This window comes from Zosterops lateralis, assembly GCF_965231275.1.
Source record: "Zosterops lateralis genome assembly, chromosome: 4".
NCBI classification, from domain to species: Eukaryota; Metazoa; Chordata; class Aves; order Passeriformes; family Zosteropidae; genus Zosterops; species Zosterops lateralis.
The window spans coordinates 25,363,018-25,386,243 of record NC_139765.1 but is presented as its reverse complement, the minus strand read 5'-3'; the positions used below and the strand labels follow the sequence as shown (position 1 = coordinate 25,386,243).

The 23,226-nt window shown below is 49.2% G+C and overlaps 2 protein-coding genes across 2 annotated transcripts; one reads left to right on the top strand and one right to left on the bottom strand.

The window, feature by feature from the left end:
* The first annotated feature begins 72 nt into the window (after window positions 1-72).
* On the top strand, window positions 73-4,871 carry RRP7A (ribosomal RNA processing 7 homolog A). The gene is made up of 7 exons (XM_083859629.1): window positions 73-760; window positions 950-1,092; window positions 1,267-1,392; window positions 1,677-1,800; window positions 2,416-2,513; window positions 2,922-3,120; window positions 3,583-4,871. Exons 1-7 carry the CDS (start codon window positions 709-711, stop codon window positions 3,666-3,668), a joined length of 828 nt encoding a protein of 275 aa, XP_083715755.1. The 5' UTR covers window positions 73-708; the 3' UTR covers window positions 3,669-4,871.
* Window positions 4,872-5,420: 549 nt separating this feature from the next.
* Window positions 5,421-14,528, bottom strand: SERHL2 (serine hydrolase like 2). The gene is made up of 12 exons (XM_083859414.1): window positions 14,464-14,528; window positions 12,854-13,078; window positions 12,669-12,782; window positions 11,552-11,593; window positions 10,803-10,822; window positions 10,537-10,611; window positions 9,647-9,756; window positions 9,305-9,384; window positions 8,935-8,969; window positions 8,089-8,165; window positions 6,535-6,628; window positions 5,421-6,199 (listed from the first exon to the last, which is right to left on the bottom strand). Exons 2-12 carry the CDS (start codon window positions 12,999-13,001, stop codon window positions 6,083-6,085), a joined length of 912 nt encoding a protein of 303 aa, XP_083715540.1. The 5' UTR covers window positions 13,002-13,078; window positions 14,464-14,528; the 3' UTR covers window positions 5,421-6,082.
* Window positions 14,529-23,226: the final 8,698 nt, after the last annotated feature.

Below are 23,226 nucleotides of genomic sequence, written 5' to 3'. Positions count from 1 at the left end.
GGGGTTTTTTTTTGTTGTTGTTGTTTGGGGGGTTTTTGTTTGGTTGGGGTTTTTCGGGGGAGGGGTTGGGGTTTTTTTGGGGGGGAGCTCCTTCTGGGCTGGTAGAAATTAGGGACTTGCATATACTAATTGCCTGCACTCTGAATTAATGTGCACAAATTTAGACATTAAATGGCTGGCCCGGACAGGTGGTAGGTTATTTGTAACAATGTTTCTTTTGTTTGTTTTGGGTTTCTTTTATTTCAAAAATGCGAGGACATCTGAAGTGATGCCACAATGTGCAAATTTGGTATATTTTCATGGCTTTTGCATGTACCTTTTGATAATGTTCATTGACTTGATATTTCGTTGGATCAGCTCTCCATATCATGTCATATTTTATCACCTCCTACATTAGTCTTGAGCATTTTTGAAATGGTCCTGTCTTCCATTATAAGTTTGTCTGTAAAGGTTTTTTTGATTTTTTTTTTAAATTAACGAGTCTTTAAAAACAATTGCCTTTGACTGTTTCTAAATCTCTTTAAGATTTACTTGCATCTCTCACATTAAGGACAATACGTGAGTTTTACACTGTTTTTACAAAACCATGAACTCGACCCCGGGGCCGGGGCGGGCCCACCCGCCACCACCACCATTACCGGGGCCCGCCGCGCCCGGAGAACTACAGCTCCCGGCGGCCCCCGCGCCGCCCCGCCTCGCGCACTGAAGATGGCGGCCGCCACGGGGCGTGCGGCCGGAGCGGCCCCGCCGGGATACACGGGTGAGGAGCAGAGGGGGACACCGGGAGAGGGGCCGGGGGGATACACGGGTGAGGGGCAGAGCGGGGCACCGGGAGCGGCCCCGGCGGGATACGCGGGTGAGGGGCAGAGCGGGGCACCGGGGTACACGGGTGAGGGGCAGAGCGGGGCCGGGGCGGCAGCGGCGTCTCAGAGTGGTGCGTCCCTCGCAGCTCTGCAGGTGAAGTTCTCGGAGCGGCAGCGCTCGTCCCACTGCCTGTTGGTGAAGGAGCACCAGGTGCGGGAAGGCGCCGACACCGCGCACCCGCCTCGCCGCACGCTCTTCGTCCTCAACGTGCCCCCGTACTGCGGCCCGGTGAGTGGGGGCGGCCGCGCCGAGGCAGGGCCTTGCAGGCCCGGGAGCGCCGTGCCTGGGGCTGCTGTGGGCGGGGGGCCGGGCTGGGGCCGGGAGAGTTCTGCGGGCTGCTTGAGGGGGGCATCGTTTCTGCTTTGCTGTACCGGCAATTTTCTCTTACTCTCCCGTGTTAAGGACTCTCTGTCCAGGCTGTTCTCTCGCTGTGGGCATGTGCAGTCTGTGGATATCTATGACAAGCGAGGGTCAGGAGAGAAAAAAGAGAACCTGACGTCCAAATTCTTCGACCAGAATACTGTAAAGGTAAACCTTGGGCGGGAAAAAGGAATGCTGATGCTTAGTGGGAAAATATGGCAAGTACTAAATGGTTCTCTTCAGAATATGAGTCATAGGAAACCATATGGGGCATTGGGTGACGGGATTACTTACTTAAGTTTACGCTGCCTTTTTTTTTTTTTTTCTAGCCTACTGCCACTTGTGGTTTGATTTTTGTTTTATTTTTTGAAGTTATTTGTACTGCAGTTCCTTGCTCCATCACCAGTTTCTCTGACATATCTGACTCACCTGGGTATTTTTTTTTCTTTTAGGGATTTCAAGTAGCATACGTGGTGTTCAGGAAACCAGCAGCTGTCCAGGCAGCCAAGGCTCTGTCACAGGAAGGTCCCTTGCTAATATCAACAGAAAGCCACCCTGTGAAAACTGGCATTAGCAGTATGTCAGCTCTAGCTATCTTTCTATGGGCTAATTCCAGGGAAGAACTGTACTCATTGTTTGCTGAATTCTACCCTGCATGTCCCATTTTGTTCTCAGCTGGGGGATGTTCAGTGTTTTGTGTGCTTTTATTATTTGCTGAGTAGCAATCTTATTGAACCAGATGTTAAGTCTGGTCCAGTGACCTTATGGGACAGTGGGGACACTTGGAAGGGTCCTCTTTCCTGACATTTTTTTAGTATTGCATAGATTCAGAGGTACTGTCTGCATCTTGTCCTCAAAATGGACACTAGACTCATGCAACAGGCACCAAATATCTGTCAAGTTGGCAGCACTTCACATATAACCCCTTGACAGAAGCACAGCCCTGAATGTTGTGCCCCTTGGGTTAAGGCTGGCCCACTTCTGCCCGGGCAAGTTGCAAACTCTTCCCATTACATACTGGTTGTGCTCGCAGCCAAGTCAGTTTGAGCTGTGGCAGAGGAGAAGCTGAACACAAATGGGAACAGTGTGTCCTTCCCCTCACTCTAGATTTCACTCTAGAGCTGCCCAAAAGCACCACATTAGCCTGCTTCTAACAGCAGCTGCTGCTGACTTGTGCCCTCTCTGTCTCAGAGTGGATTGCCAGCTATGAAGCCTCCATTGTGAACCCGCAGGAGCTGAAGGCTGAGGTGGATGCCTACATGCAAGACTATGATAAAAAGATGGCAGAGGTGAGGCCAGGCTGGGGAGGGAACCCAGCTAAGCAGTTTTCTTGGGGCAGAGGGAAAGAATAGAAATTTCTCTATGCTCTGGCCATAGGTCATAGCTCTGGCTGAGGGTCCCTCTCTTTGGCAGAGAATTTTTACTCCCAGTTGCGGGTGGGCTGTCAGACCCAGGTTTGGTCTGCAGCACCTGACTCTTCTTCTAGGGCTTACAAAGATAGCCACAAATAAATTGGTTTGCAGCTGACATGCAGTGTTGTGACTGAGAGTAGAGTGCCTGCAGCTCTGATTCCACGCCTTCCTTTAAATCTTGTGTGGAAGCAGGAGCTTTGTCTGTGTGTAAGAGAGGGCTGTGGGCAGCTGTGCATTAAGCTGTGCATCTACACTGAGGGCTGCCTCACCCTCCTGTCCTTACAGGAAGAAGCCAAAGCAGCCGAGGAGGAGGGCGTTCCGGATGAGGAGGGCTGGGTGAAGGTAACCCGGAAGGGCCGGAAGCCTGGCCTGCCCCGGACAGAGGCCGCCAACCTGCGCCTGCTGGAGAAGGAGAAACAGAAAAGGGCCCGCAAAGAGCTGCTCAACTTCTATGCCTGGCAGCATCGCGAGGCCAAGAGAGAGCGTGAGTGTGCAAGTCTCCTCCTCCCCTGCCCCTGTCTCTCATCTCTCTCACTGTGGCCCCAAGAGCATCCTTCTGCCCCCAGGGCTGTCTGCCAGTAAGCCAGCTGCCAGTAAGTAACTGGCTGGCTGGATCTGAATGGCCTCTTGCCACAACCTGTCTCACCAAGGACTGCTGGAGTATTTTGTGGGAGGGTATGTAGGTTGTGATTTTCCAAGAGGTGCTTATTCAGTCTGCATAGAGGCAGCGATTGAAGGGGGAAACTAGCTATTTCCTCCCCAAGAGGGAGCTGCAGCACCACCAGAGATAAACGGCTGGAGCCCCAGCTTGATACTCATGTGAAAGGACCCACTCTGGGAAGTGTGTGTTTGTGGCTGTTGGGACTGAGCACCTCTGGTGTGTGGAAGCTCCCAGGAGAGGGAGATCTGCTGTTCTCGTGTGACCTGTTCTTTCTCTGTGTTTTAGACATTGCTCAGTTGAGGAAGAAGTTTGAGGAGGACAAGCAGAGGATTGCACTGATGCGAGCCCAGCGCAAGTTTCGGCCATACTAGGCTTTTCTGAGCTGTTCCTCAGGTGCCTGTGCTGGAGAGGGTAGGAGAGATGCCCACTGACTCCATTTGCAAAAGAATTTCGAGGGCCTGAGGCAGCTTTGGGTTGCCTCTACCCTTGGATCTGAAATGGAAGATCCCAGCAATGGGATCCCTGCTGCTGGAGGAGATTTCCCTTTACTTGCACCAGTATCCTCCTGCTCTTCTGTCATTCAGCATCATGGCACCACTTCTCAGGGTGCTCAAGTCAAAGGGCTGTGACAACCTGTATCGCCCTGCCACCCAAAAACACACCTCCTAAAGCTTGGTGACAACGGGGATTGACCTAGTGCAGCCACTGCAGGGGCAGGGAATGGCTGAAGAACTGTGAATAAACTGCTGCTACTGTTTTCAAAACATGGGAATGCTTCTCTCTCTTCCCCTGGTCTCCTGTGGGAAACAGCTTCTTGTGTGCTGGGGTGGTGGTAAAAATCATTACTTGTAACCTAGTCCTCTTTTGAATATTGAATGAATGAGAAGGGAAGTGACTTTAGGAAAAATCTGTGACCTGTTGTCACAAGGTAGAGAGCCCTACCCCTTGGTGATTCTCTCCCTGGCCAAGTGTAGTCATCCAGCTGTGCACAGAGCTCTGCGGCCATGTCTAGGCCATGGGAAATTACTGATACCCAGCACTGTTGCAAGAACAAATGCCACTTTGAGCAGCCTGTTGTGGAAGGATGTCCTGGGTTGCAGTGTAGGATGTACACAAAGTAATTATTCTATCACCATCTTCATGAACTGTTGAAACCAGGTGGGGCGGTGTTTTCCCACACCCCCCTCCTTTGGGCTGTCTTCTGTTAATCACCTTGCCCATGACTCAGAGGTAACTCCCTCCAGGAGTTATCTCTGTTTAATGGGCGGGCCATCAAGGACCCATTTCACGGCTCATCATCCCATTGTGAGATGCTCTGCCCAGGGGGAGGAGCCAAGCATTCTCACCTGGATATAAGCTGGGACAGTACAAGTAGCCCTTACCTACTGGATTCCCAGAGGACCAGAGCTACCCGACCTTTCTACGGGGTCACTTCCTGAAGACCACTTCATCTGGACTGCTACCACCACCCTAACTAACAGGGTGTCAGGTTCTATTCTGCCTCTGTCAGGGGTCTTCTGTACTATTGCTTTTTATTTTACCTTCTTTCTATTAAAATTTATTTCTGACTCGGAGTCTCTTACTGGTTTTGCTTTCAAACCACTACAAAGGAGAAACCAGACTCTCCATGACCTGTTTCCACTTCACCTGTTCCCAGCCCACAGAAGGCAGGTAATAATGGCAGCAGGCATGTTTAGGTGTGGGGCAGTGGTACTGCTCCTTTAGCATTTGTGCAGCTTAGGACATAGTGGTAGATCTGTGATTGAAGTAACCCACCCAGCCCCAGGCTTTTACACATTTATTTTACTATCTGCAACCTCACTAGAGATGTGACCATGAACATAGGTGGAAGTGGTGGTAAATTCCAGAGAGCTGAGATGAAATGGATTTACCCTCTCCTAAAAAAATGACTGCAAATACAGTTTGCATTGCTTGTAGAGATGATGGGCCTGCCTGCTTCAGTGGGCTTTTTGCATCAGTTTAATTGGGAGGTAGATCCTTAATATGGCCTACCTAAGGCAGACAGTGTGTAAAAATGGCTGCCTCCCAAGATGCATTTTAGCTGCTTAGGTAAGCGGCCTGAAAGAGAAAGGAGGTTTGTTCTATAGATCAAGAAGACAGACTTAACATTAGAACATTAATCTTTATTTAGTATAGAAATCTCCCCTGCCAACTTTTCCATTACTTATAGTTCTCCCAGCTGCTTCAGCTAAAAGATTAGGGACAATCTCTGCACAGGTGAGCTCTTATTTAAGCTGATTCTTAAAAAAACAGCTCTCACAGTAGAACAGAGACACTGAAGCCTGTGGCCTCAGGCATCTATGGAAATAAGCAGAGAAGCAGAACACTTTCCTTGTTTTTCAGCAGGTTAAATCCTGGGAGCAGCCTGACTGCACCATCCTCAGGGAGAAGGCAAGATGAGCCACCTCTCTTGCAGTGCCAAAGCTGGTAGTGGTGCTGCTGTCACAGAGGATGCCTCTGCCTGTGTTCTGCTCTGTTTCAGGGTGCAAGTTTGGAGTAAGCCATGAGGAAGGCCACTCTGGGCCTCTCTCCCTGTACTCACAGAGCTGGAAATAGAGCAAGGATTCCTTCTCCCTTTGGCAAATGAGATACTTTGCTCAGCTCTCCTTCAAAGAACCCCTGGCAGACCTGCTTTCCACCCTGCAGTGAGTTAAGCATAGGAAAGAGTATCACGATGTCATGTTGGATACGAGGTAGGAATGGTGACAATTCTGGAGCTTATTAGCTTTCAGTTCTCCTGGACTGCTGCAGCTGTGAGGGCTTCCTAGAGTCTGGCCCTGGTGTTCTGTGCTGTCAGGAAGTTGCTAATGATCCCAGATACCATCTCGGGCTCATTCAGGTGCACAAAATGACTCCCAGGCACTTCTGCTAGCTGGATGTGCTGGAGGGAAAGGACATAAGATGATGTGGACCAGGAAAGTATTCCCTCAGGCACACACTGCTTGCTGTGTGACACTCATGGGAAGGGCTAGGGCAAGTGAGGCAGGACAGAGATGGGAGGACCTGGGAAGAGCTGGTCCAGAGGGCAGTACTAACTTGGGACTTTGGCAGCAGAGATAAAGTTGTCTTCCTCTGCCCACTCCACCCTCCTCCACCCCGTGTGAGGGCTGTGCTGTTCAGGACAAAGTGGAGGGTGTCCACCAAGGTCAGCTGCTTCCCAGCTGCTGCTCCCAGGTTGGTAGCAAATTGAGATGCAAGGATGAAGTTTGCTCTCACCTCTTTGAGGGTAGACTCAAATGCCTCCTGCAGGGCTTTCACAAAGTGATTTCTGCTGGGTAGGTTGTGTGGTACCAACAGTCCATCTTGTGATCTGAAAAACAACAGTGAGGCTCAGTACAATACCCAGTGTACCCCCATTTGTCTTTGTGGCTGTCCTGAGCAGAAGCAGTGTCCCCAAGACACTAGAATGACAGACCCAACTGTTCTTTCCAGGCTGCTCATATGCAGCAGGTGACAGGGTAGTGACGTGGTAGTCAGAGTGTACAGCTTGGCTAAGCAGCTATTTTCTATCAAACCATCCGTGTAAAACCTTGGGCAACTGCCTAGTGGTATCAGAGTGGAGACTGGGTAAACATTATCCTCCCAGGTCTAGCTCTGTAACTTGTCGGAGAATGTAATTCCCTGCCCCCATTCTGCCTTCTGCTCTTAACTTTTTCCTTCCTTAGGGTTTCCACATCTGCCTTCAGTCCCTTCTGCCTCTCTCTGCTGTTTATTTAACCAGGTTATGCCCTGCTCAGAGAAGGAGGTACCAGGACAGTTGTCTTGAAGAAGTCAGCATTAGATCTCTTGCAGAGCTAAGATCATGCTGTCTCCTACTGTGCTGGTGATGGGACAAGGGGACATCCCAGGCTCAAAGGCATTTCTATGGCCCAGAGGACTTGACCTCATCACAATGTTACATTTCTGGACAAGCGGGACCTACCTGAATCTCCTCTTATACTAAAACAGATCAGGGAAGCCAAAACTGCACCTCTATTCTTAACTGCTAGCATTTCTTGTTTTCTAGACAGTCTTTTAACAGCACCCCACAAGCCAAAGTAGCCAGAGCCCTGCACACCTTGCCCTCCAAGGAGATAGGAAAAGGCAGAGGACAACTCGCAGAACAAGCTGTGTACCCAGACAGCTTAACAGCTTGTGGGACTCTGTGCAAGCCACTGGCCATGTCTCCAGAGGTGTTTGCCCAGGTGCCACAGGAGAGAGCTTGCAGGATCTCAGTCAGACCAGGGACTTCAGGAGTAGCTGGAGGAGATGGAGACTGTTGTAGTTTCACCTCTTTGCTCAGGCAAGAGGTTTTGGGGCCTGGAGAAAGGGGCAGGCTGGGTTGCTGACTGGGATAGAGTCAGGTCAGGGGGACAGCAAGTAGCTGTGGTGCTGTGGAGGGTCACGTATTTGCCAGGATGGCCCCTTGCTGTAGTGCCAAGGAATGGAAAGTTGTGAGGTGGGATTGTGAAGCCGAGAGCATGAGGAAGATGAGGCAGGACTAATGTTTCCTCAGTCAGTCTTGCACCAGGGAGTCCCAGCCTGAAAGTAGAGTGCCAGGCTGGGAGGATGTTCCAGTTGCTCTCTGTCTTCTCCAGGAGCCTGCCCAACTCACAGCAGTGGAGGGAAATTGGGAAATACTTCTCACATGTGAAGCTGTACTGTTACACCAGCTGGCCAAAAGTCTGGATGACTGGTGCAGAGGAAGGGGTAGTGTAGGACTCCTTCCTAGCTTCCATTCCTTCCACTGAAGGAGACAGCAAGGGTTGGTATGGTTTGTGCCTCACTCACATGATGATGAGAACACGGTCCTGGATCTTCTGCAGGAGCTTCACACACTGCTCCACCGTGAAGAACTCGCGACTCTGCTGCAGATGCAAAGAGAGGGAAAGTGTCAAAGGTCAGGGAGGGACAGCAGCTGGGGGCAGAGGGTGTACCCAAGCCCTCCTGCACAAGTGGCTCTGAAGGGAGAAATAACTGGCCCTGAAGCTTCCAAGCTGGGACATGACAAGCATCCAGGCTGCACAAAGAAGTAACTGGCTCTGCAAAGGCTCCTTCTGTCCAGCTGTGTTTCAGGGCTGCCAACAATATTGCCTGCTGGGCTGCAGCACATATGGGAATGATCTCATAGAGAAAAGCTTAAAAAATGCTTTTACTAAAAAGGAGAGAGTACATTGCCCTGGCTTCCACATCCTGGCAATAGCACAGATAGAGGAGGCCCTATTTGTTTAAAAGTGCACAAAACTATCAAAATATCAAACCTAAGGACTTTGCTTCGTTCCCCTTCTTATTCAGGTCACCTGACAAAGAAGCTGACAGAAAGCATTCATCCATCTGCTGCCTGAAGAATTAGAACAGTAGGAAAATTTGGCCAGGAGGCCCTGGGGCAGAGGAACTTCTGACAAAACAAAAGGTAACATTTTCCAGTGACTCTGTAAGCTGAATCAATTATCAAGTGCAGGCTCTTTTAAAAGCAGCATTTAAAAGACATGTTAATCGGACGAGAGAATTGGGGAAGCAGAAAGTAGCTGGGTGGAGGCCGGGCCTAGCTCAGTGAGCAGGCATCCTCTGTCTGAGTGTTCTGTAAGCTCAAGACTCTAAAGCAGTAAGGGGGTATGTCAGAAGAGCAGTGCTCACCATACGGGCTCTCAGGTCTCTGTTATACACCAGCCCTGGAAAGAAAAAACAGAAGGTTTTCATGTTTCATAGGAGCGGGAGTTGTTCTGTTTTAACTCACTTTTGGGGTCAGCCTAAGACTTTTTGAGATGAGAGGAATAGGATTAATTCAGATTTCTCCTTCTTTTAATTTATTTTCTTTACCTGTTCTAGGATTTGAGCACCAAACCCAGTTGCTGGGAATGGAGAACTCTGCCTCCAGACTTAATTGACCCCATTCAGGCTGTGTAAATCTGTAGCTAGGGCACCCTGTACCTTGCAGAAGATAATGGCTGTTGGCACCAGTCCCTCTGCACACCCAGCAGTGGCCCAGCACCACACGGCCCCTTACCAGCGGGTGTCACAGTTGCTCCTCGCTGCAGCAGGATTGCCCCGCCCTCTGCTGTCAGATGGCTGTTTGCTTCTAAAAGCCTGACGGAGACATGGCAGAGAGATTGTGAAGCTGGAAAAAGGAAGGAAGTGAAGCAAAAATGGCATGACAAGGTGACAGTGAGCTCTCAGGCTGCTTCAGAAAGGAGCAGCTTCTGGCAGCAGAAGCAAAAAGTCTTCCTGGGATTCCAGAAGAGGATTAGAAAGGTGAAATGCAGGGACAGTTTTCCTTTTTCATTTGTGCAGCTGTAACTCTCTCAAGGTGAGGGCAGGCAGTAAATGAAGAGGATGGATGGGAACCCACCTCTGCAATGCTGCTTCGGGGCTCCATACTTTGGGAGTTTGCTGTTCTGCCTCCAGACTCAGCAGTCTGTCAATCACACTCCGTTTTGATTTCAGCCATGCCTCAGTGTCCTGAAACACAGAGAGGTAGGGAAGAAGAGTAACTCCTCCCTTCTGAATGATTTTACCCCTTATTGGAGAGCAGAAGGAATTTCACTCTTCAACATCCCTCAGAACCAGTACCAGTTATGGGTATCTTATTAAATATGCCCATTTCTGGGAGAAAGGGCACATCAATATGGCTGTAATGAACTTACTAACCTTTTATCCTATCCTTGCTATCCTTTCTAACTCTTCCTATCTCACTTCTAAGTTGAGGACAACTCTCCAAAGTTTGGTATTTTTTGTCTCTCTGACCTACGGCTTCTGTCCCACTACTACCAGCAAAATCTCCAGCACCTGGTACCAATGATGGCAAGTTGGGAATGTAGCTTTATGAACTGCCAGGAACAGAAAAAGAAATCCACCAGTCTTGTGCCCAGGTCATCCAACAAGCTGTTGGCAAAAAGATAACTATCGAATCTCCACAGATAACCTCAGCTGGCAGCTGCCTGGACAGAGGTTCCAGTTTCCTTTGTACAAGGGCTTGGCACAGACAAGCAAATTACAGTGCTAAGGGACTGCAGGATGTGGAGCTCTACCAAGTGTGCCCCAAGGGCCACTCTAAGGATGGATTTCAGTCTGTGCAACAGGGAGCAGATCAGTGCCTGCCAAAAGGAAGAGCACTGGGACTTGTGTGATCTGCCAGGAAGTGGTCACACCAGTGCTTTCTCTGAACAAGTGAGGGAAAGAAAAAAAAAAATCTTTTTTTGTATTTTTAAAAAGTGAAGGGAAGGACACATGAGATCTAACCTCCGGAGCTAGAAGAAAGCCAAGACTTTCCAGCAGGATCAGCTTGTCCACCATCTCAGGATAAAGGAAACAGAACTGAAGAGACATGAAACAACAAGAGAATGAAAAGCTGAGCACTGAGTGATGTCTTTATCCTGCTGCATGGGAGAGGGGTCAGGGAAAGGCCTCTCCTCCCCTGAGATCCAGGTCTGTCCCTTCATTCCTTTCCCATTTGTTGTTGCAGTTGCAGAAATCACAACCCCATGAAGAAATCATGTTTTACTCACCATTCCTGCCACAGCCCCACCTGCAAAGGAGGAAAGAGTGCTCAGCAATGCACAGAACAGCCCCTTGTAACAGAAATTCACCTTCCCCACAGCAGGAGCTGCCTCAGAAATAAAAATGTGCATTGTACCTTGGGACAAAACCCCAGTACAGAGGAGAGGTCTCCCAGCCTGCAACATGCAGGCAGAGACCAGGGCTGTTGACCTGCTGTATTCCCCATCTTGTGCCATTCCCACCTCCCTCAGGCAGCAAAGGCCAAGGAGTTACTGTTTAAAATGCCTTGTTGTGCAGGTCCTGTTAGCTGTGACCAGAGCAGCCCTGGGACACAAACTCCAAATTGTGGCAAAATCAAATCATACTCCAAGCTCAAAGGGATGGATCCTGGAGTCCAGTTCCCCTCAGTCAGCTTTACAGCCCATCAAATGGGCTGTCTGTTCCCAGGCATTGTGGAGACCAGGTAGGAAGGCCTGCTGTGAATTCTCCTGTGTAGCCCATGCCTCTTTGCCAACCACTGTTCCCTCCCATGAGTGGGGGAAATGCTCACAGCAAGAGTTACCACTGTCTGTACTACAGGGTCTTGAAAACAGGCATTTCAAAAACGGGCACAGATTTTTCAATCACTCAAGCAGAGACCTCATACTTGGCATAATATAATAAATATTCCAATCCAGCTCCTAGCAGCATGTCTTGGAAGTTAATTATCTACTGATTTCTATTAATCTCACAGTTTACAAGGACTAGAGCCACTTACCCATACTGTGACCCATCAGGGTGAACCTCCTCCACTTCAAGGCTAAATAGCAACAGAGAAAAACAGATAGTGCTACATTAGAAACCAGAGCAGCAGCATTTTGCTGCTTCTCCACTGACATGGGCCCTTTCTCCCAGGAGGGCTTTTGCATCGCCACATTTACTTCTTAATCCAGGAAGTAAGCAGCTAAATAGGCCGGTTTTGAAGAAAAAGAGCATTCACCACCTCATTTCCATGGCAGTTTAATCATACAGCTCTCAAGCTCTCTCTGTATGTCAAACAAACTCCAGCAAAGTCCCATTCACTGCCAGACATGAGACTGGCAAGAAGCAGAGGAGCCTGACTGGGCAGCATCTGGTGAAAGAAACCTTGACAGAGAGTTCTGCTGCAGGGCATTCTGCAAGACATGTGAGGACACAGAGCTATGTCTGCTGCATTGAGGGAAGTATGATTCCAAGTGAAAGCTTTCTGCACCATTTAGCACATCAGGCTCTTCAGTCCATTTTTAGGGCACTCTGGGAGGCTTACAGGAAAATACAGCTTTATCAGTGCTGCCCATCTGAAATATACCTCACTGAAAGATGGGGGTTATCCTCTGGAACATCCGAGAGCTTCTAGTGGCTCTTTTGTGTACTGAATGGGGGATGTAAAACCACACATGCCAAGTATACAGATGGACAGTTACATCAGGAGTTATTAGAAGTACAAGACACTTTGACTTTCAGATTTCTTGGTATGATACTAAAGCAAGCAGCAAAGTTCCATCAGGGAGAAACAGAAGTTCCCAACTTACACCTAATACTGGTTAGGGGTCACTGACTGCTTACAAAAAGCCAGTCTGGCAAAACTATTTAGTTGCATCCCCCATTCACCATTACTGCTTTTTTAGTATAGAAACACTACAGAAAGACTCAGGGCTTACAGTTTCATCCTTTCCCAAAACAGTGAGAAAGACAGATGCTTATTCAGTCACAAAGCACTGGTTAGTATCAAACTGAGAAGCAGGGGAAACTGATTCCTCTCCTGACAGTAAATGCTGCTTGCTTGTTGGAAAGAGCAGGACCAACACAGCATCCCCTGCACAAGCACCCCCTCGAGGGTTCCTTCAACTACCCACCTGCTGCCACCCGGCGCACATCAGTCACATAATCCAGGAAATGGTAGGGGCAGCCTGCAGGTCGGTGGGATGACAAACCATGGCCAGAAAAATCCATTGCCACATAATAACAACCTGAAAGGGAAAGAGTACAGGATGTACAGCCTGCCCACACAACATGAGCCATTCTGATGAGCCACACCTACCTCTGGGGAGCAGTGGAATGAGCTTGTCAAAGGTGTTGGCATTGTCCAACCAGCCATGTAAACACAGCACAGGGTGTCCCTCTGAGTGTCCCCAGGCTTTGGCTGCCACGTGTCCCCAGGGCACAAGGAACTTCAACTCTGAGAACATGCCCAAAACAGGGGGTTGTCCTTGGAGAGTCACGTACTTGGAGAAGGTCCCAGGGGCCTTGTTAATGGTCTAGAGCTCTGAAAAGAATAATGCAGGTCTTCAGTAATTCACCAGTCTCCTGTGGTCTTAATTAGCAGCTTGCTGATTTATAGCTCCCCGTTCAACATCCCAAGCTACTGTTCCTGACTGCCTGTTTGGGGAATCCTTCTCCCAGCACGTACTAGCTATGCTCCTAGGAAGAAATAAGCTTTCCTTACGCAGAAGGAGGAAACCTCTCTGTCTCTGCAGCAGCTGCAACCTGACCAAAAGGCACAGGAGATCTGGCAAGAGGGAACCATGTAGAATTCCCCCAGCTAGCTGCAGTCAGCCAGGCAGGCACATATCCTGGACCGAAAAGACAGTTTGGGGAATAAGGATGCTGCCTCCAGCATTAGACTGTTACCACCTTGCCCTTTTTTACCTTGGTGCTTCTCTTTCACACCACTGGTTGGCTCATTTGGGAGAGCAGCTGGCTCCATCCTGCACAGCAGGTCACTGCTGCCACCCACCTGTGCACCCCTTGGGGCCAGGGACCTTTGCAGGTCCACAACCTGCCAAGCACTATATCGACCTCAAACCATCTCATCCACCTGGCAACCACTGACCATTGCTCAAGCACCAGCTCCTGAGTGAACCCAGCCTCTGGCGACCTTCCAATGGTTGTTTAAACATTTCCCTTTTACCCCTAAGCCACAGGTAACCTGACTATCCCTATCTATAAGTCTCTCATGTCATATCCCCTTCCAAGTGACCTGTCTTGCTTATCTGCTCCCTTAAACAGCCCTGAAACCACACAGCAATTAAATCACTCAACAGCGAGTCCCTCCTGAGCCCATACCTCTCTAAGGAGTGAGGACGGACGGGGTAGCCTGCTGTCAGGGCCCTGATGGCCCCAGTCAGTCAAGCCTGGGGCTCCCCATGAGTGCGTTTAAGCTCGGCCCAGGCCCAGGCCCAGCAGTGCTGCAGGAGTGCCAGTCTCCATCAGCAACGCTCCAGGAACCGGGCCCTGCCTGCTGATCACGGGGCTGTGTCCGATCCCAGCTACACTCGCCGGGCCAGATCCTGACAAATAACCGTGGGCTGGCTTTCAATGGCGTGGCCGTGGACCTGCCCTATCCTGAGGGCCCGAGCTCCCGGCAAAGGCCGATGGCCCTTGGCAGCCCTGCCCGGGCCCAGCGGGGCTCCGGCCTCGGGTGCCCCCCGGCCCCGGGCTGAGGCCTCCCTGGGCGAGCAGGAGGCGCCGCTACACCCGGGCCTTCACCTCGCCCCGGAACGCTTGGCCCCGGTCCTGCTCCCGGCCCCGGGGAAGGGCTCCCCGGGGACCGACCCTTGCCCGGCGCCGACGGCGACCCCCGGGACGCCACGGCCGACCCGGCTCCCTCTCCGCTCACCGCCCTCCCGCAGCGCCCCAGCCCCTTCCTACCGCTCCGGGCGGCCCGGCCGGCTGAGCAGAGGCGGCAGGGCCGGGCAGAGCGGAGAGGGCAGAGCGGGGAGGGCCGGGCAGGGCAGAGCGGGGAGGGCAGAGCAGGGGCCGGGCGGAGCAGAGCGGGGCGGGCCGGGCAGAGCAGGGAGGGCCGGGCAGAGCAGGGAGGGCAGGGCAGAGCAGGGAGGGCAGAGCAGAGCAGGGAGGGCCGGCTGCACCGCCCCGCTGGCCTCCTCCCTGGGGCTCCCGGCCCCCGCCTCTTCCTGCATCAGCAAGGGCTCAGCAAGAGGAACGGGAACTTAACCTTAGCTGTAGGGTCTGGAGCTGCGAACAACCTCCTGGCCTTGATGGGAATCTCTGAGGAATCGAAATCAAGGAGGTATGGCCGCATCGTTGACTACCTCCAGAAGACACATTACCGAGGATGGAAACTGCCTGTACTGTAGTGACACAGTGTGAGATGTTTTAACTGTGACCCAGGAGCTTCACATTGACATCAAACAGGCCCAGTGCTTGACACTAACACTGAACTTCTGTCACTCTCTGATAGAGACTCTCAGAACTCCTAACATGTGCTTCAGGGACAAGAGTCACCCCCCATCCTGTGACCCATGGCAGTGAACTGGCTGCTACAGGGCCAAGCTGCCACAGATACACAGCACACACCACTGCCTTAGCCGCTCCACTCCTCCCCTGTGAAAACACACCTCTCTCAGATTAAGAGCTTTCTATACGGTTTGCCTCATTAATTGCCCAAAAAGGTGGTGTCTGCATAGACCAAGTTTCAAGGAAGCCAAAACCCGAGTATGGCTGCTTACCGGTGCCTCTTATGCTGTCCAGCAGTCAGTCTGCTAGGCCTAAAGCACAGCACAGCCATTCCTCTGCGGTCAAGGACTCTGCGGTCAAAGGAGGCAAAGTCAAATCGCACTGTGAGCAGTGGGACCCCTTGCTGGAACAGTTGAAGGAAGCAGAAAGAATGTATGTTCTTAGGGAATCATTTTTATATTGGTCACTAAAAGCCCTATGCTCAGTTCAGCACGTCAGTCTCCTAAATTAAATAATATATTTTCAGAACAGCCTAAAAAGCTTGAAAGAAACCAGTGTAGAAGCTTAGAGCTCTATTTCTCCTGTCTAGCTCTAACTCATCCTGGCAAAATGGGCTCTGCACCACGGCAGTTGAAATGTAACCTTGGGGACCCATCACTGAGAAGAAACAAGAGTGCTGGGTAGGCTCACAGCCTCCTCTCCATGTGAGGCATTAGAAAGGAAATCAGAACATGAATTTTTACAGGTTTGCAAAGTGTCTGGTGCCTTTTCTTAGGCCTCTATACTGGAGGAGCAGGAAAGCAGACTACAAGGGCTGGGGAACATTGCAGAGAGAGGCCACAGTAACTTCTACAGCTTCTCTCCTGCAACTTTCAGAGGTGGATGGCTGCTTACAAAAGGTGAAAAGCCAGAAACAGCTTGGCAGAACAGATTTGTAAAATGCACTCAATAATAATGATCAATAACCAAATAGCAGTTGCTGTTAATGGAGGGCAGGGCCCTTCTGTGAATTTCTGGAATTTCCTCCTAAAGAAACCACCAGACAGCAGTGTAATTGTTAGGCAGTGGCTGCTGCTAGGCTTGTAGTTCTTCAGTCTGTGGCATGACTTGAGGAAGAGGACTCTGTGCCATGAGAAGTTACGTGGACTGTTGGCACATACACCAGTGGTTGGTGGCACAACAGGTCATGGCCAGGAAAATCCATTGCCACTCATGAGCCAGACCCAACTTCTGGGGAGCAGAGAAATGAGTCCACTGAAGGTGGTGGCATTGTCCAGCCAGCCATGCAAGCACAGCACAGATCATCCTGAGGCCTTGGCTACCATCTGTGCTTGGGGCATGGAGAACTTCACCTCCAAGAACTTGTACCCACAAGTAACATCCTCTGAGGGCTACATGCTGGAGCTGGTCCCATGGAGCTTGTTACAAGGCAAAAGCTCTGGACAGAGCTTGAAGGTAGGTGGTAGTTACCCAAGTTGTTTACCTGTCAGCTCTGATCTCTACCTAATACCAGGTTTTGGGCACAAGCCTTGTTTAGGATAATCCTGGGATCCTGCTGTAAATGCTTGCCCTCGTGCCCACCCACAGGTCTTGGACCACCACACTGGGCTTTCTCCCCCATTCCAGCAGCCAGTAGGATCTGGGCTCTCATTGCTTTGGGTCACAGAGATTATTCTGGGACTCAGATGGGAATAATGTGTTCTCTAGTGATGTTGGACTCCTGTGACCTGCATCCTAAATCACTTGTAGTAGGAGGCTCTACCAGCAGACACCTAATGGGAAAGGAAAAATTCCTCACAGAAATGATTGGGAATGGGTGATTTCAGATAGAGCTCTAAGGGGAGAAGATTGCACTGGGATGTGCTCTGTACCCTCCCCTCAGCAGCAGGACTGTCACCCAAAGCCAAAGCCAGATTGTTGCACTGTACTCCAGGTCTCTCATACCTTCTCTAGCAATGCTACTCAACCCTCTAAAAGAGCAGCCCAACATCTTACAAGACTGTGAATCTCCCCCAGCACAGCTGGAAAACCCCCCAAGGGGAAGGGCCCTAAGTGGGATGTACAGCAGAATTTGGATGGCTCACAGAATTCATTTTATTGCATCTACTTCTAGTAAGTGCCACAGGCCACTGCAGTAGGATTGCTGCTCATGGAGGAACAAACTAGACTCCACCTGGAAAGCTGCTGAGGTGTTGGCTGGGCTACACTGGACTGGTGGTAAGAAAGGCTGGTTTTGAATAAAGAATTATGAGTTAGTGTGAGATGTCCCATGAGCTTAGCAAAGGGCAATTTAACCTCTGTGTCCTTGCAAAGAAGCAAGAGACCTGCAAGGGTGAACACTGGGACATGCAAAGCTGTTATGCTCCGCTGACTTGGAATAGCATTGATCAGTTTGTGCTAGCTGCTGATCTGGTGAGGAAACTTCAAGTACAGCAGATTGATTACTACCGGGGGACAAATTCCCCATAGCTGGTTAGATTCAAGCACCGAGGTACTGACATATTGATCTATTTATGTTGATATATTAGTAATAGTCCTGTAGCCCAATTTCTTTTGTGCAGTTATAAAAAACAAACAAACAAAAAAACAACCAACCAAACAAAACCAAAACAAAACCAAAACACCAAAAAAACCCCAAAACCCCATGCTATTGCTAGCTTAAGTGATTTCTTTCAGAGGATAGAGGACATACCTCTATATAAAGCCCCATATTGTGAGCATATGCTGCAATCTATAGTAGACAGGAAAGTAAAAGTGATCATGTGCAAGCATGTTATCATGAGCAAGCAGCTCCAACATGCTGGCTCACAGGCTTTCGTTTGAGCTCCATCTACAAATCTTGGTTGCCTTGGAGATGGTCCCAGGAAGTCTCAAGCTTCCCACCTGGGGAACTTTAAATGAGCTCCCCAGGTGGGAAGAGTTGGGGTGGGATATCATTCTGCGATCTCTTCTCAACAGCAACAGACACATCCAGGTACCTTGTGTGGTGTACTTTTTCTTTGGTTTGCCCTAATTTCTTGTTGAATTTCATTTATGTGAATTTCTGATTGAAAAAGTTGCTTACATATTAAGTGCAAAAAAAAAAAAAAAAAATCTGTGATGGCTTAAATTGCTTTGTCCCTTTTGCTCCTGACCCATTGTGCTCCTCATTTATTGGCATCATTGCTGTAACTAACTGAGCTAAACTCAGTTGTTACAGAGCTCTCTAGCTGTGCAGAAGGTAGGAGAGACAAAGAGATGAGGCAAATATAGTAACTTAAATGAAAATATTTGTTTTAAGCCAAGCAATGAGTGTTTGAAAAAGTGGAGTGCATCTACTTCAGGGATTAACCTGCAGCATAATTTGGATAGTGGGGCTGCTGGGGTCTTAAATCATGTCCACATGAACCACCATCATTCAGCTGGAAGCAGCCCCAGGCGCACACCATGCATCAGGTCCAAGTGGTGCACATTTGTATCACTTTATTTGCAACTAATGAAATAGCTAGAAACATTTCTGGCATATAAGTTGTATATAAGCACCCATCATACAAATAAACTCTTTCCAGTCTCGGCTTTCCACTTGCTCCTTAATCAGAAAGTCTGTTATATTTGGGATAGATGCAGGAGTCTCTGCTGGTTCCCATCCCCTAGGCCTGTTTAGATTAACTTGCGAGGTGAGCTACTCTCCAGATCTCTACAAAATCCATACCCACCTTTAGAGCATGCACCTATTTTAATGTATGAAGTGGCAGGGGAAGAAGAGAAGTTTCTCTCCAGCTCTTGTCTAGACTTAACTGTCTTTCACTTGGAAAATCTGGCAGATTCCCCATAGGCTGAGAGGAAATGATAGTGAAAACCTTAAATAATCTGACACTTGTAATTACAGGCCTACCAGCTCCTTATTGACCTCAGACAGAATAAGGAAATAGCACATACTAGGATCATTTAAAAACAAGGGAAAAGTTCAAGTTAACACTAAATCTCATGTGTTTATGGAAAAGATTCTATAAAACTGCTTGGGAACTTTTGGAATACAAGTTACAGATTTGGGTTATGGATTTGGCTGACAAAAATTAAAGCTGTTGAAGCTCTCCAGCAAGGAGACTGATAGTCTTACACTGTGTTTTAATTTTTAAAATACTGGAATGATACCAAATTAATACATTTTGTAGTAATCAGACTGAGAATTTACTAGATAGCAAGTGTCAAAATATTAAAGTTGATACAAGCATGTAAGGGGAGTTTTTGAAACAGTCCAATAGTGAGTTACTCCACCTGGGCCACACTTTTGATCGGGCAGTGCTGTTTGTAGGAGTGACTCATAGTGGAGCAGCAGCTGAGTGTGAGCTCCCACTGCAGTCAGAAAAGCTAATTCCATTCTCCCATGTATAATAAGCAGGGAATGTGGAACAGGTGTAATGAGATTATATTGCAGGAGATTATATTGTGTCTGCTAATTCCATGGAGGTGATTACCGGTGTGAAAGAATTCCCAGTTTTGACAGCTCTAATTCAATGAGGAAGGGAACAAGCTGGAGTGTGAGGCTTCTGGCAGAGCTTTAAGGCCTGTGCCTTGGTTTGAAACACATATCTTCTATGGAGGAGCAGGGCTTCCCTTCAAATTATTATAATTTAGAAAATTAAAGGGGCTTTCAGGAAGAGGTATGGGGTTAGGAATAAACAGTTCTTTACTAGAATGCATAACAACACAAGCAAACAACAACTACAGCGATAATAATAACATAACCAGGAACCTTTGTTTCACAAAGCCCAGGTCAGTCCTATCTCTCAGGACTCCGAAAGCACCAGGCTGGAATGGTGGAAAATCCCAGACTGGTGGACGATCAGAAGCTCTGCCGGCAGTAGCTGGAACATCAGGGATGTCCCAGCAGGGCAGGGGGTGCAGGACTACAGCACAGCAAAAAAGCCTCACAGCAGTGCTGAAGAAACGGCGGTGGCGGGACAGAGCCGGCCCAGCAGGGCAGGAGGAGACAAACTCAAAGTTCCAGGGCCCACGAGCAGATGGTGGTAGATTTTCTGAGGACCAGACCCAGCAGGGACAGCGAACTCCTCCCGCAGCAAGCAGCGGCCTGCCCGTGTCCTCTCCCGTGCGATGTGATGTCGGGAGCAAAGCTGCCCCCAGCCCTGTCCTTATCTGCCCCTCCCCACTTTTGGCCACCTCCTTGTTTTGGTCAAGCACCTTAAGCACCCAGTACTTAGTCTCCCAGCAACTTGCGGAGAAAAATTCTTTAGAGTAAAAAAGGAACAAACCTAACCCAGAAAAGCCTGTAAAGGAGTTGGAACACATTTTATGAGAGAGAAGCATTTAGGACCAATATGACCAACGCCTTAGTATACCTGTGTAGCATAGCATTTTTGCTCTTCGATTGTCACACTGCCTAACAATGGCACAAGAAAAAACAGTCTAGAGATGAGGTATACATTTGATAATGGAGAAAGGAGTTAAAGTCTTCAGTGGTTTACTTAGGGTGCTGGCAGCTTTCCAACCATTGGCAGTTTTTTAATGAAGATAGGATGTTTAACAAAACAACAGTGATTAATGTGACAGAGTTCTTTGTCCTGTGATCATCTGGAAAGCAGAGTGGTCTGGAAATTAGTCTACTGCAATAGACATGGCTGTCAGATGGTACCAGCCTGCAATGCTTTTGCTACAACTGCTCCCAAAATTATACTCCATAGCTATACTCCTTGCATTTTATATTGTTTTACTTCATTTAGAGGCTTGGTTTCCTCAGCTGAGGAAGCCCCTGTTTCTAGGTCCAACAATTACTTAGGACCTTTCTGCTATGGGATCTCTGTCTTGGATTGCTCCCTGCAAACAGCCTCTCCCGGCTGTTTTTGTCTGCTTTGGAAAAGTGCCACAAGTGAGTGAACTCAGTTCCTGTGTTCTGTGAGTAGGGTTCAGCATCACCACCCGCCTCAGTGTAGGGGGGTACAAATCTAGGAAAGCATGGGCAGGACTGAGGCTACATGTCCCAGCTGAAGGATTCTGAGCAAAAAGATTTGGGCAAAATCCATCCATTTCAGCCCCCAGTAACATGTCCTGAAAATGAGGGATAACAAGGAGAGGCAATTGACCTCAAGGATACAATGAAATCCTTAACTGAGCTTCCACCTTCATGTCTGTAGGGCAGCAATGTTGGGAGAAGTTACCTGGGGTGGTCATGGATTTATCTGTGTGACCACAGAGCCTCAAGGAGCTCACACCTGAGTCCACTGGTGCGGAAGGCTGGTACCTCCTGGACTGTCCTGTACTGCTCCAGGGTGTTTGACATGTAGGCAAGATTCAGAGGTGAGGGAGTGGTTTGCTGTACAGTTATAAAAGACTGCAGCTGCTTAAATCTGACCTAAATATCTTCCAGATTATGCAGCCTGATGCTTTGTTTGAAAACCTAGAAGGTCGCTGTCTGCTGGGTCTTCCTCCCTTAAGTGAGCCAGGGGCACGGACTTGGCAACGAGCGAGAGCTCTGTTCTGCGGCGGCCGTGGGGGAAAGCCGCCACGGCAGAAGGTGTTGCAGGGTGAAATGAAAGCGCTTCGGCCACAGTGCGCGGCGTGACCCCTGCGCGGCTGGCTCTGCTCCCCTCGCTCCATCCATCCATCCATCCATCCATCCATCCATCCATCCATCCATCCATCCATCCATCCATCCATCCTCCGGGACGTGCCGTACCGCACCGCCGGGCGGGGCTGGCAGACCGCGAGCACCCGGCTCCCCGCAGCCCTGCTGGGTCACTGCCATCTGGGCAGCCCCTGCAGCTTCGTTTTCCTGGAAAGCAGTTTCTCTTCATTACTGAGAAGAGCTCTGCTCTGGTAGAGGAAGGAGGGGCCTTGCCACCGCTTCATGCAAAGGGGCCACTACTTGTTCTAATTTTTCTCATAAGAGTGGAACTAAAACAGCCTCTGCTCTCTCTAAACCACTGAAGGTGTTGGGGGGGGGGGGGGGGGGGGGGGGTTGGTGGTTTTTTGGGGAGTTGTTTTTTTTTTTTTTTTTTTTTTTTTTTTTTTTTTTTTGTTTTTTGTTTTTTGTTTTTTGTTTTTTTCCTGAGGGGAGCAGAAGAACAGGGCTGGGGGACTTTCGTGTGTTTATTTACTCCTCCTGGCTTTCTCTTTTTGTGCTGTTGGTTTTTTCCCCTCTTCTTAATGCTTTGCTGTTAGCACCTCCTAAAAGGAGGCTTTTAGCAAGTAAAGAGAGACCATCTCAAAAGGGGAGGAAAGGTCAAAAAGGAAGAACTACCTAAGAGTGAATGCAGTGAAACGTTGTACATTTTGTATTATTTGCAGGTTGGACTTGCAGCACATCAGGAGATGGTGGCAGTCATTCCTTCTCACCCCACAAGCATCCTTTTATCCTCCTATCTGTACAAAATCTCATGCACTGCCTGCATCACCTCTCATCCCAGGGTACCCAGGCCTTCCCCTTGCTTTCTTCTCTCCCTTTCCTTCCCATTTAACCACCTGGCAGGAACCCTCCAGCTTATGTCTGGGCCACTTGGTCAGCTACATTGTCAGGGCACTTTCATATCCTACTCACATCCCATCCAGAATGTCAGTGTACACTACAGTGGGCAACAGCATGTTTGGGTCTGGCTGGGGACCCAGTAAGGCACTGAGATCCTAAGTAATTGGTCACCTGTGATCTGGAATTGGTGTTCCAGGCCCAGCTGAGCTTCCACACACAGATCTGCTAAGCCGAAGGGCAAGTCAGTACTGGAAGATCTAATGTTCAACCATCTTCCCTCCCCTCTGCCCTCCATTTCTTCTCCTTTGGTTTTTTTGGTATCTTTTTTCCTTTCTTCTGCAGTTTTTCAGTGGTTTATTATCTCCAGTTCATTGCCCTCATCATATCCTCTCCCTTCCTCTGAGGGTTTGCCTTTTGGAATCCCAGAAAACCATCTTTATTCAGTAGTTTGCAATGACCTGCCCTCAAATACTGTTCTTTTTCTCACACCTCCCAAACTGACAGGAGGAAATAGGGAGATTGTGACTCTACCTTATGCAAGCTGTAAGGAATCTGCACGCTGAGGAGTGAAGGTGTTACTGGCTCTTGGCCTGCTGGATATCAACATCTTGGAACTTACCAAAGACTTGGAGGTTGCTGAAGGGCAAGCAGAGAAATACCACAAAGTAGAACTATGATCCAAAGATAGAATGAACTCAGACCTACTACTTTCAGCAGCAGGACTTCAGACAAAACTCTCTGGAAATGGTTCACTC

Excerpts from the sequence above, each read along its gene's own strand:
- RRP7A (XM_083859629.1), top strand. The coding sequence starts at position 709 with ATGGCGGCCGCCACGGGGCGTGCGGCCGGAGCGGCCCCGCCGGGATAC. Across the intron at positions 761-949 it reads GGCCCCGCCGGGATACACGG|CTCTGCAGGTGAAGTTCTCG; the intron begins GTGAGGAGCAGA and ends CGTCCCTCGCAG. Across the intron at positions 1,093-1,266 it reads TGCCCCCGTACTGCGGCCCG|GACTCTCTGTCCAGGCTGTT; the intron begins GTGAGTGGGGGC and ends TCCCGTGTTAAG.
- SERHL2 (XM_083859414.1), bottom strand. The coding sequence starts at position 13,001 with ATGTTCTCAGAGTTGAAGTTCCTTGTGCCCTGGGGACACGTGGCAGCC. Across the intron at positions 11,594-12,668 it reads TGTGCGCCGGGTGGCAGCAG|CCTTGAAGTGGAGGAGGTTC; the intron begins GTGGGTAGTTGA and ends GTTGCTATTTAG. Across the intron at positions 6,200-6,534 it reads TTGAGTCTACCCTCAAAGAG|CACATCCAGCTAGCAGAAGT; the intron begins GTGAGAGCAAAC and ends CTTTCCCTCCAG.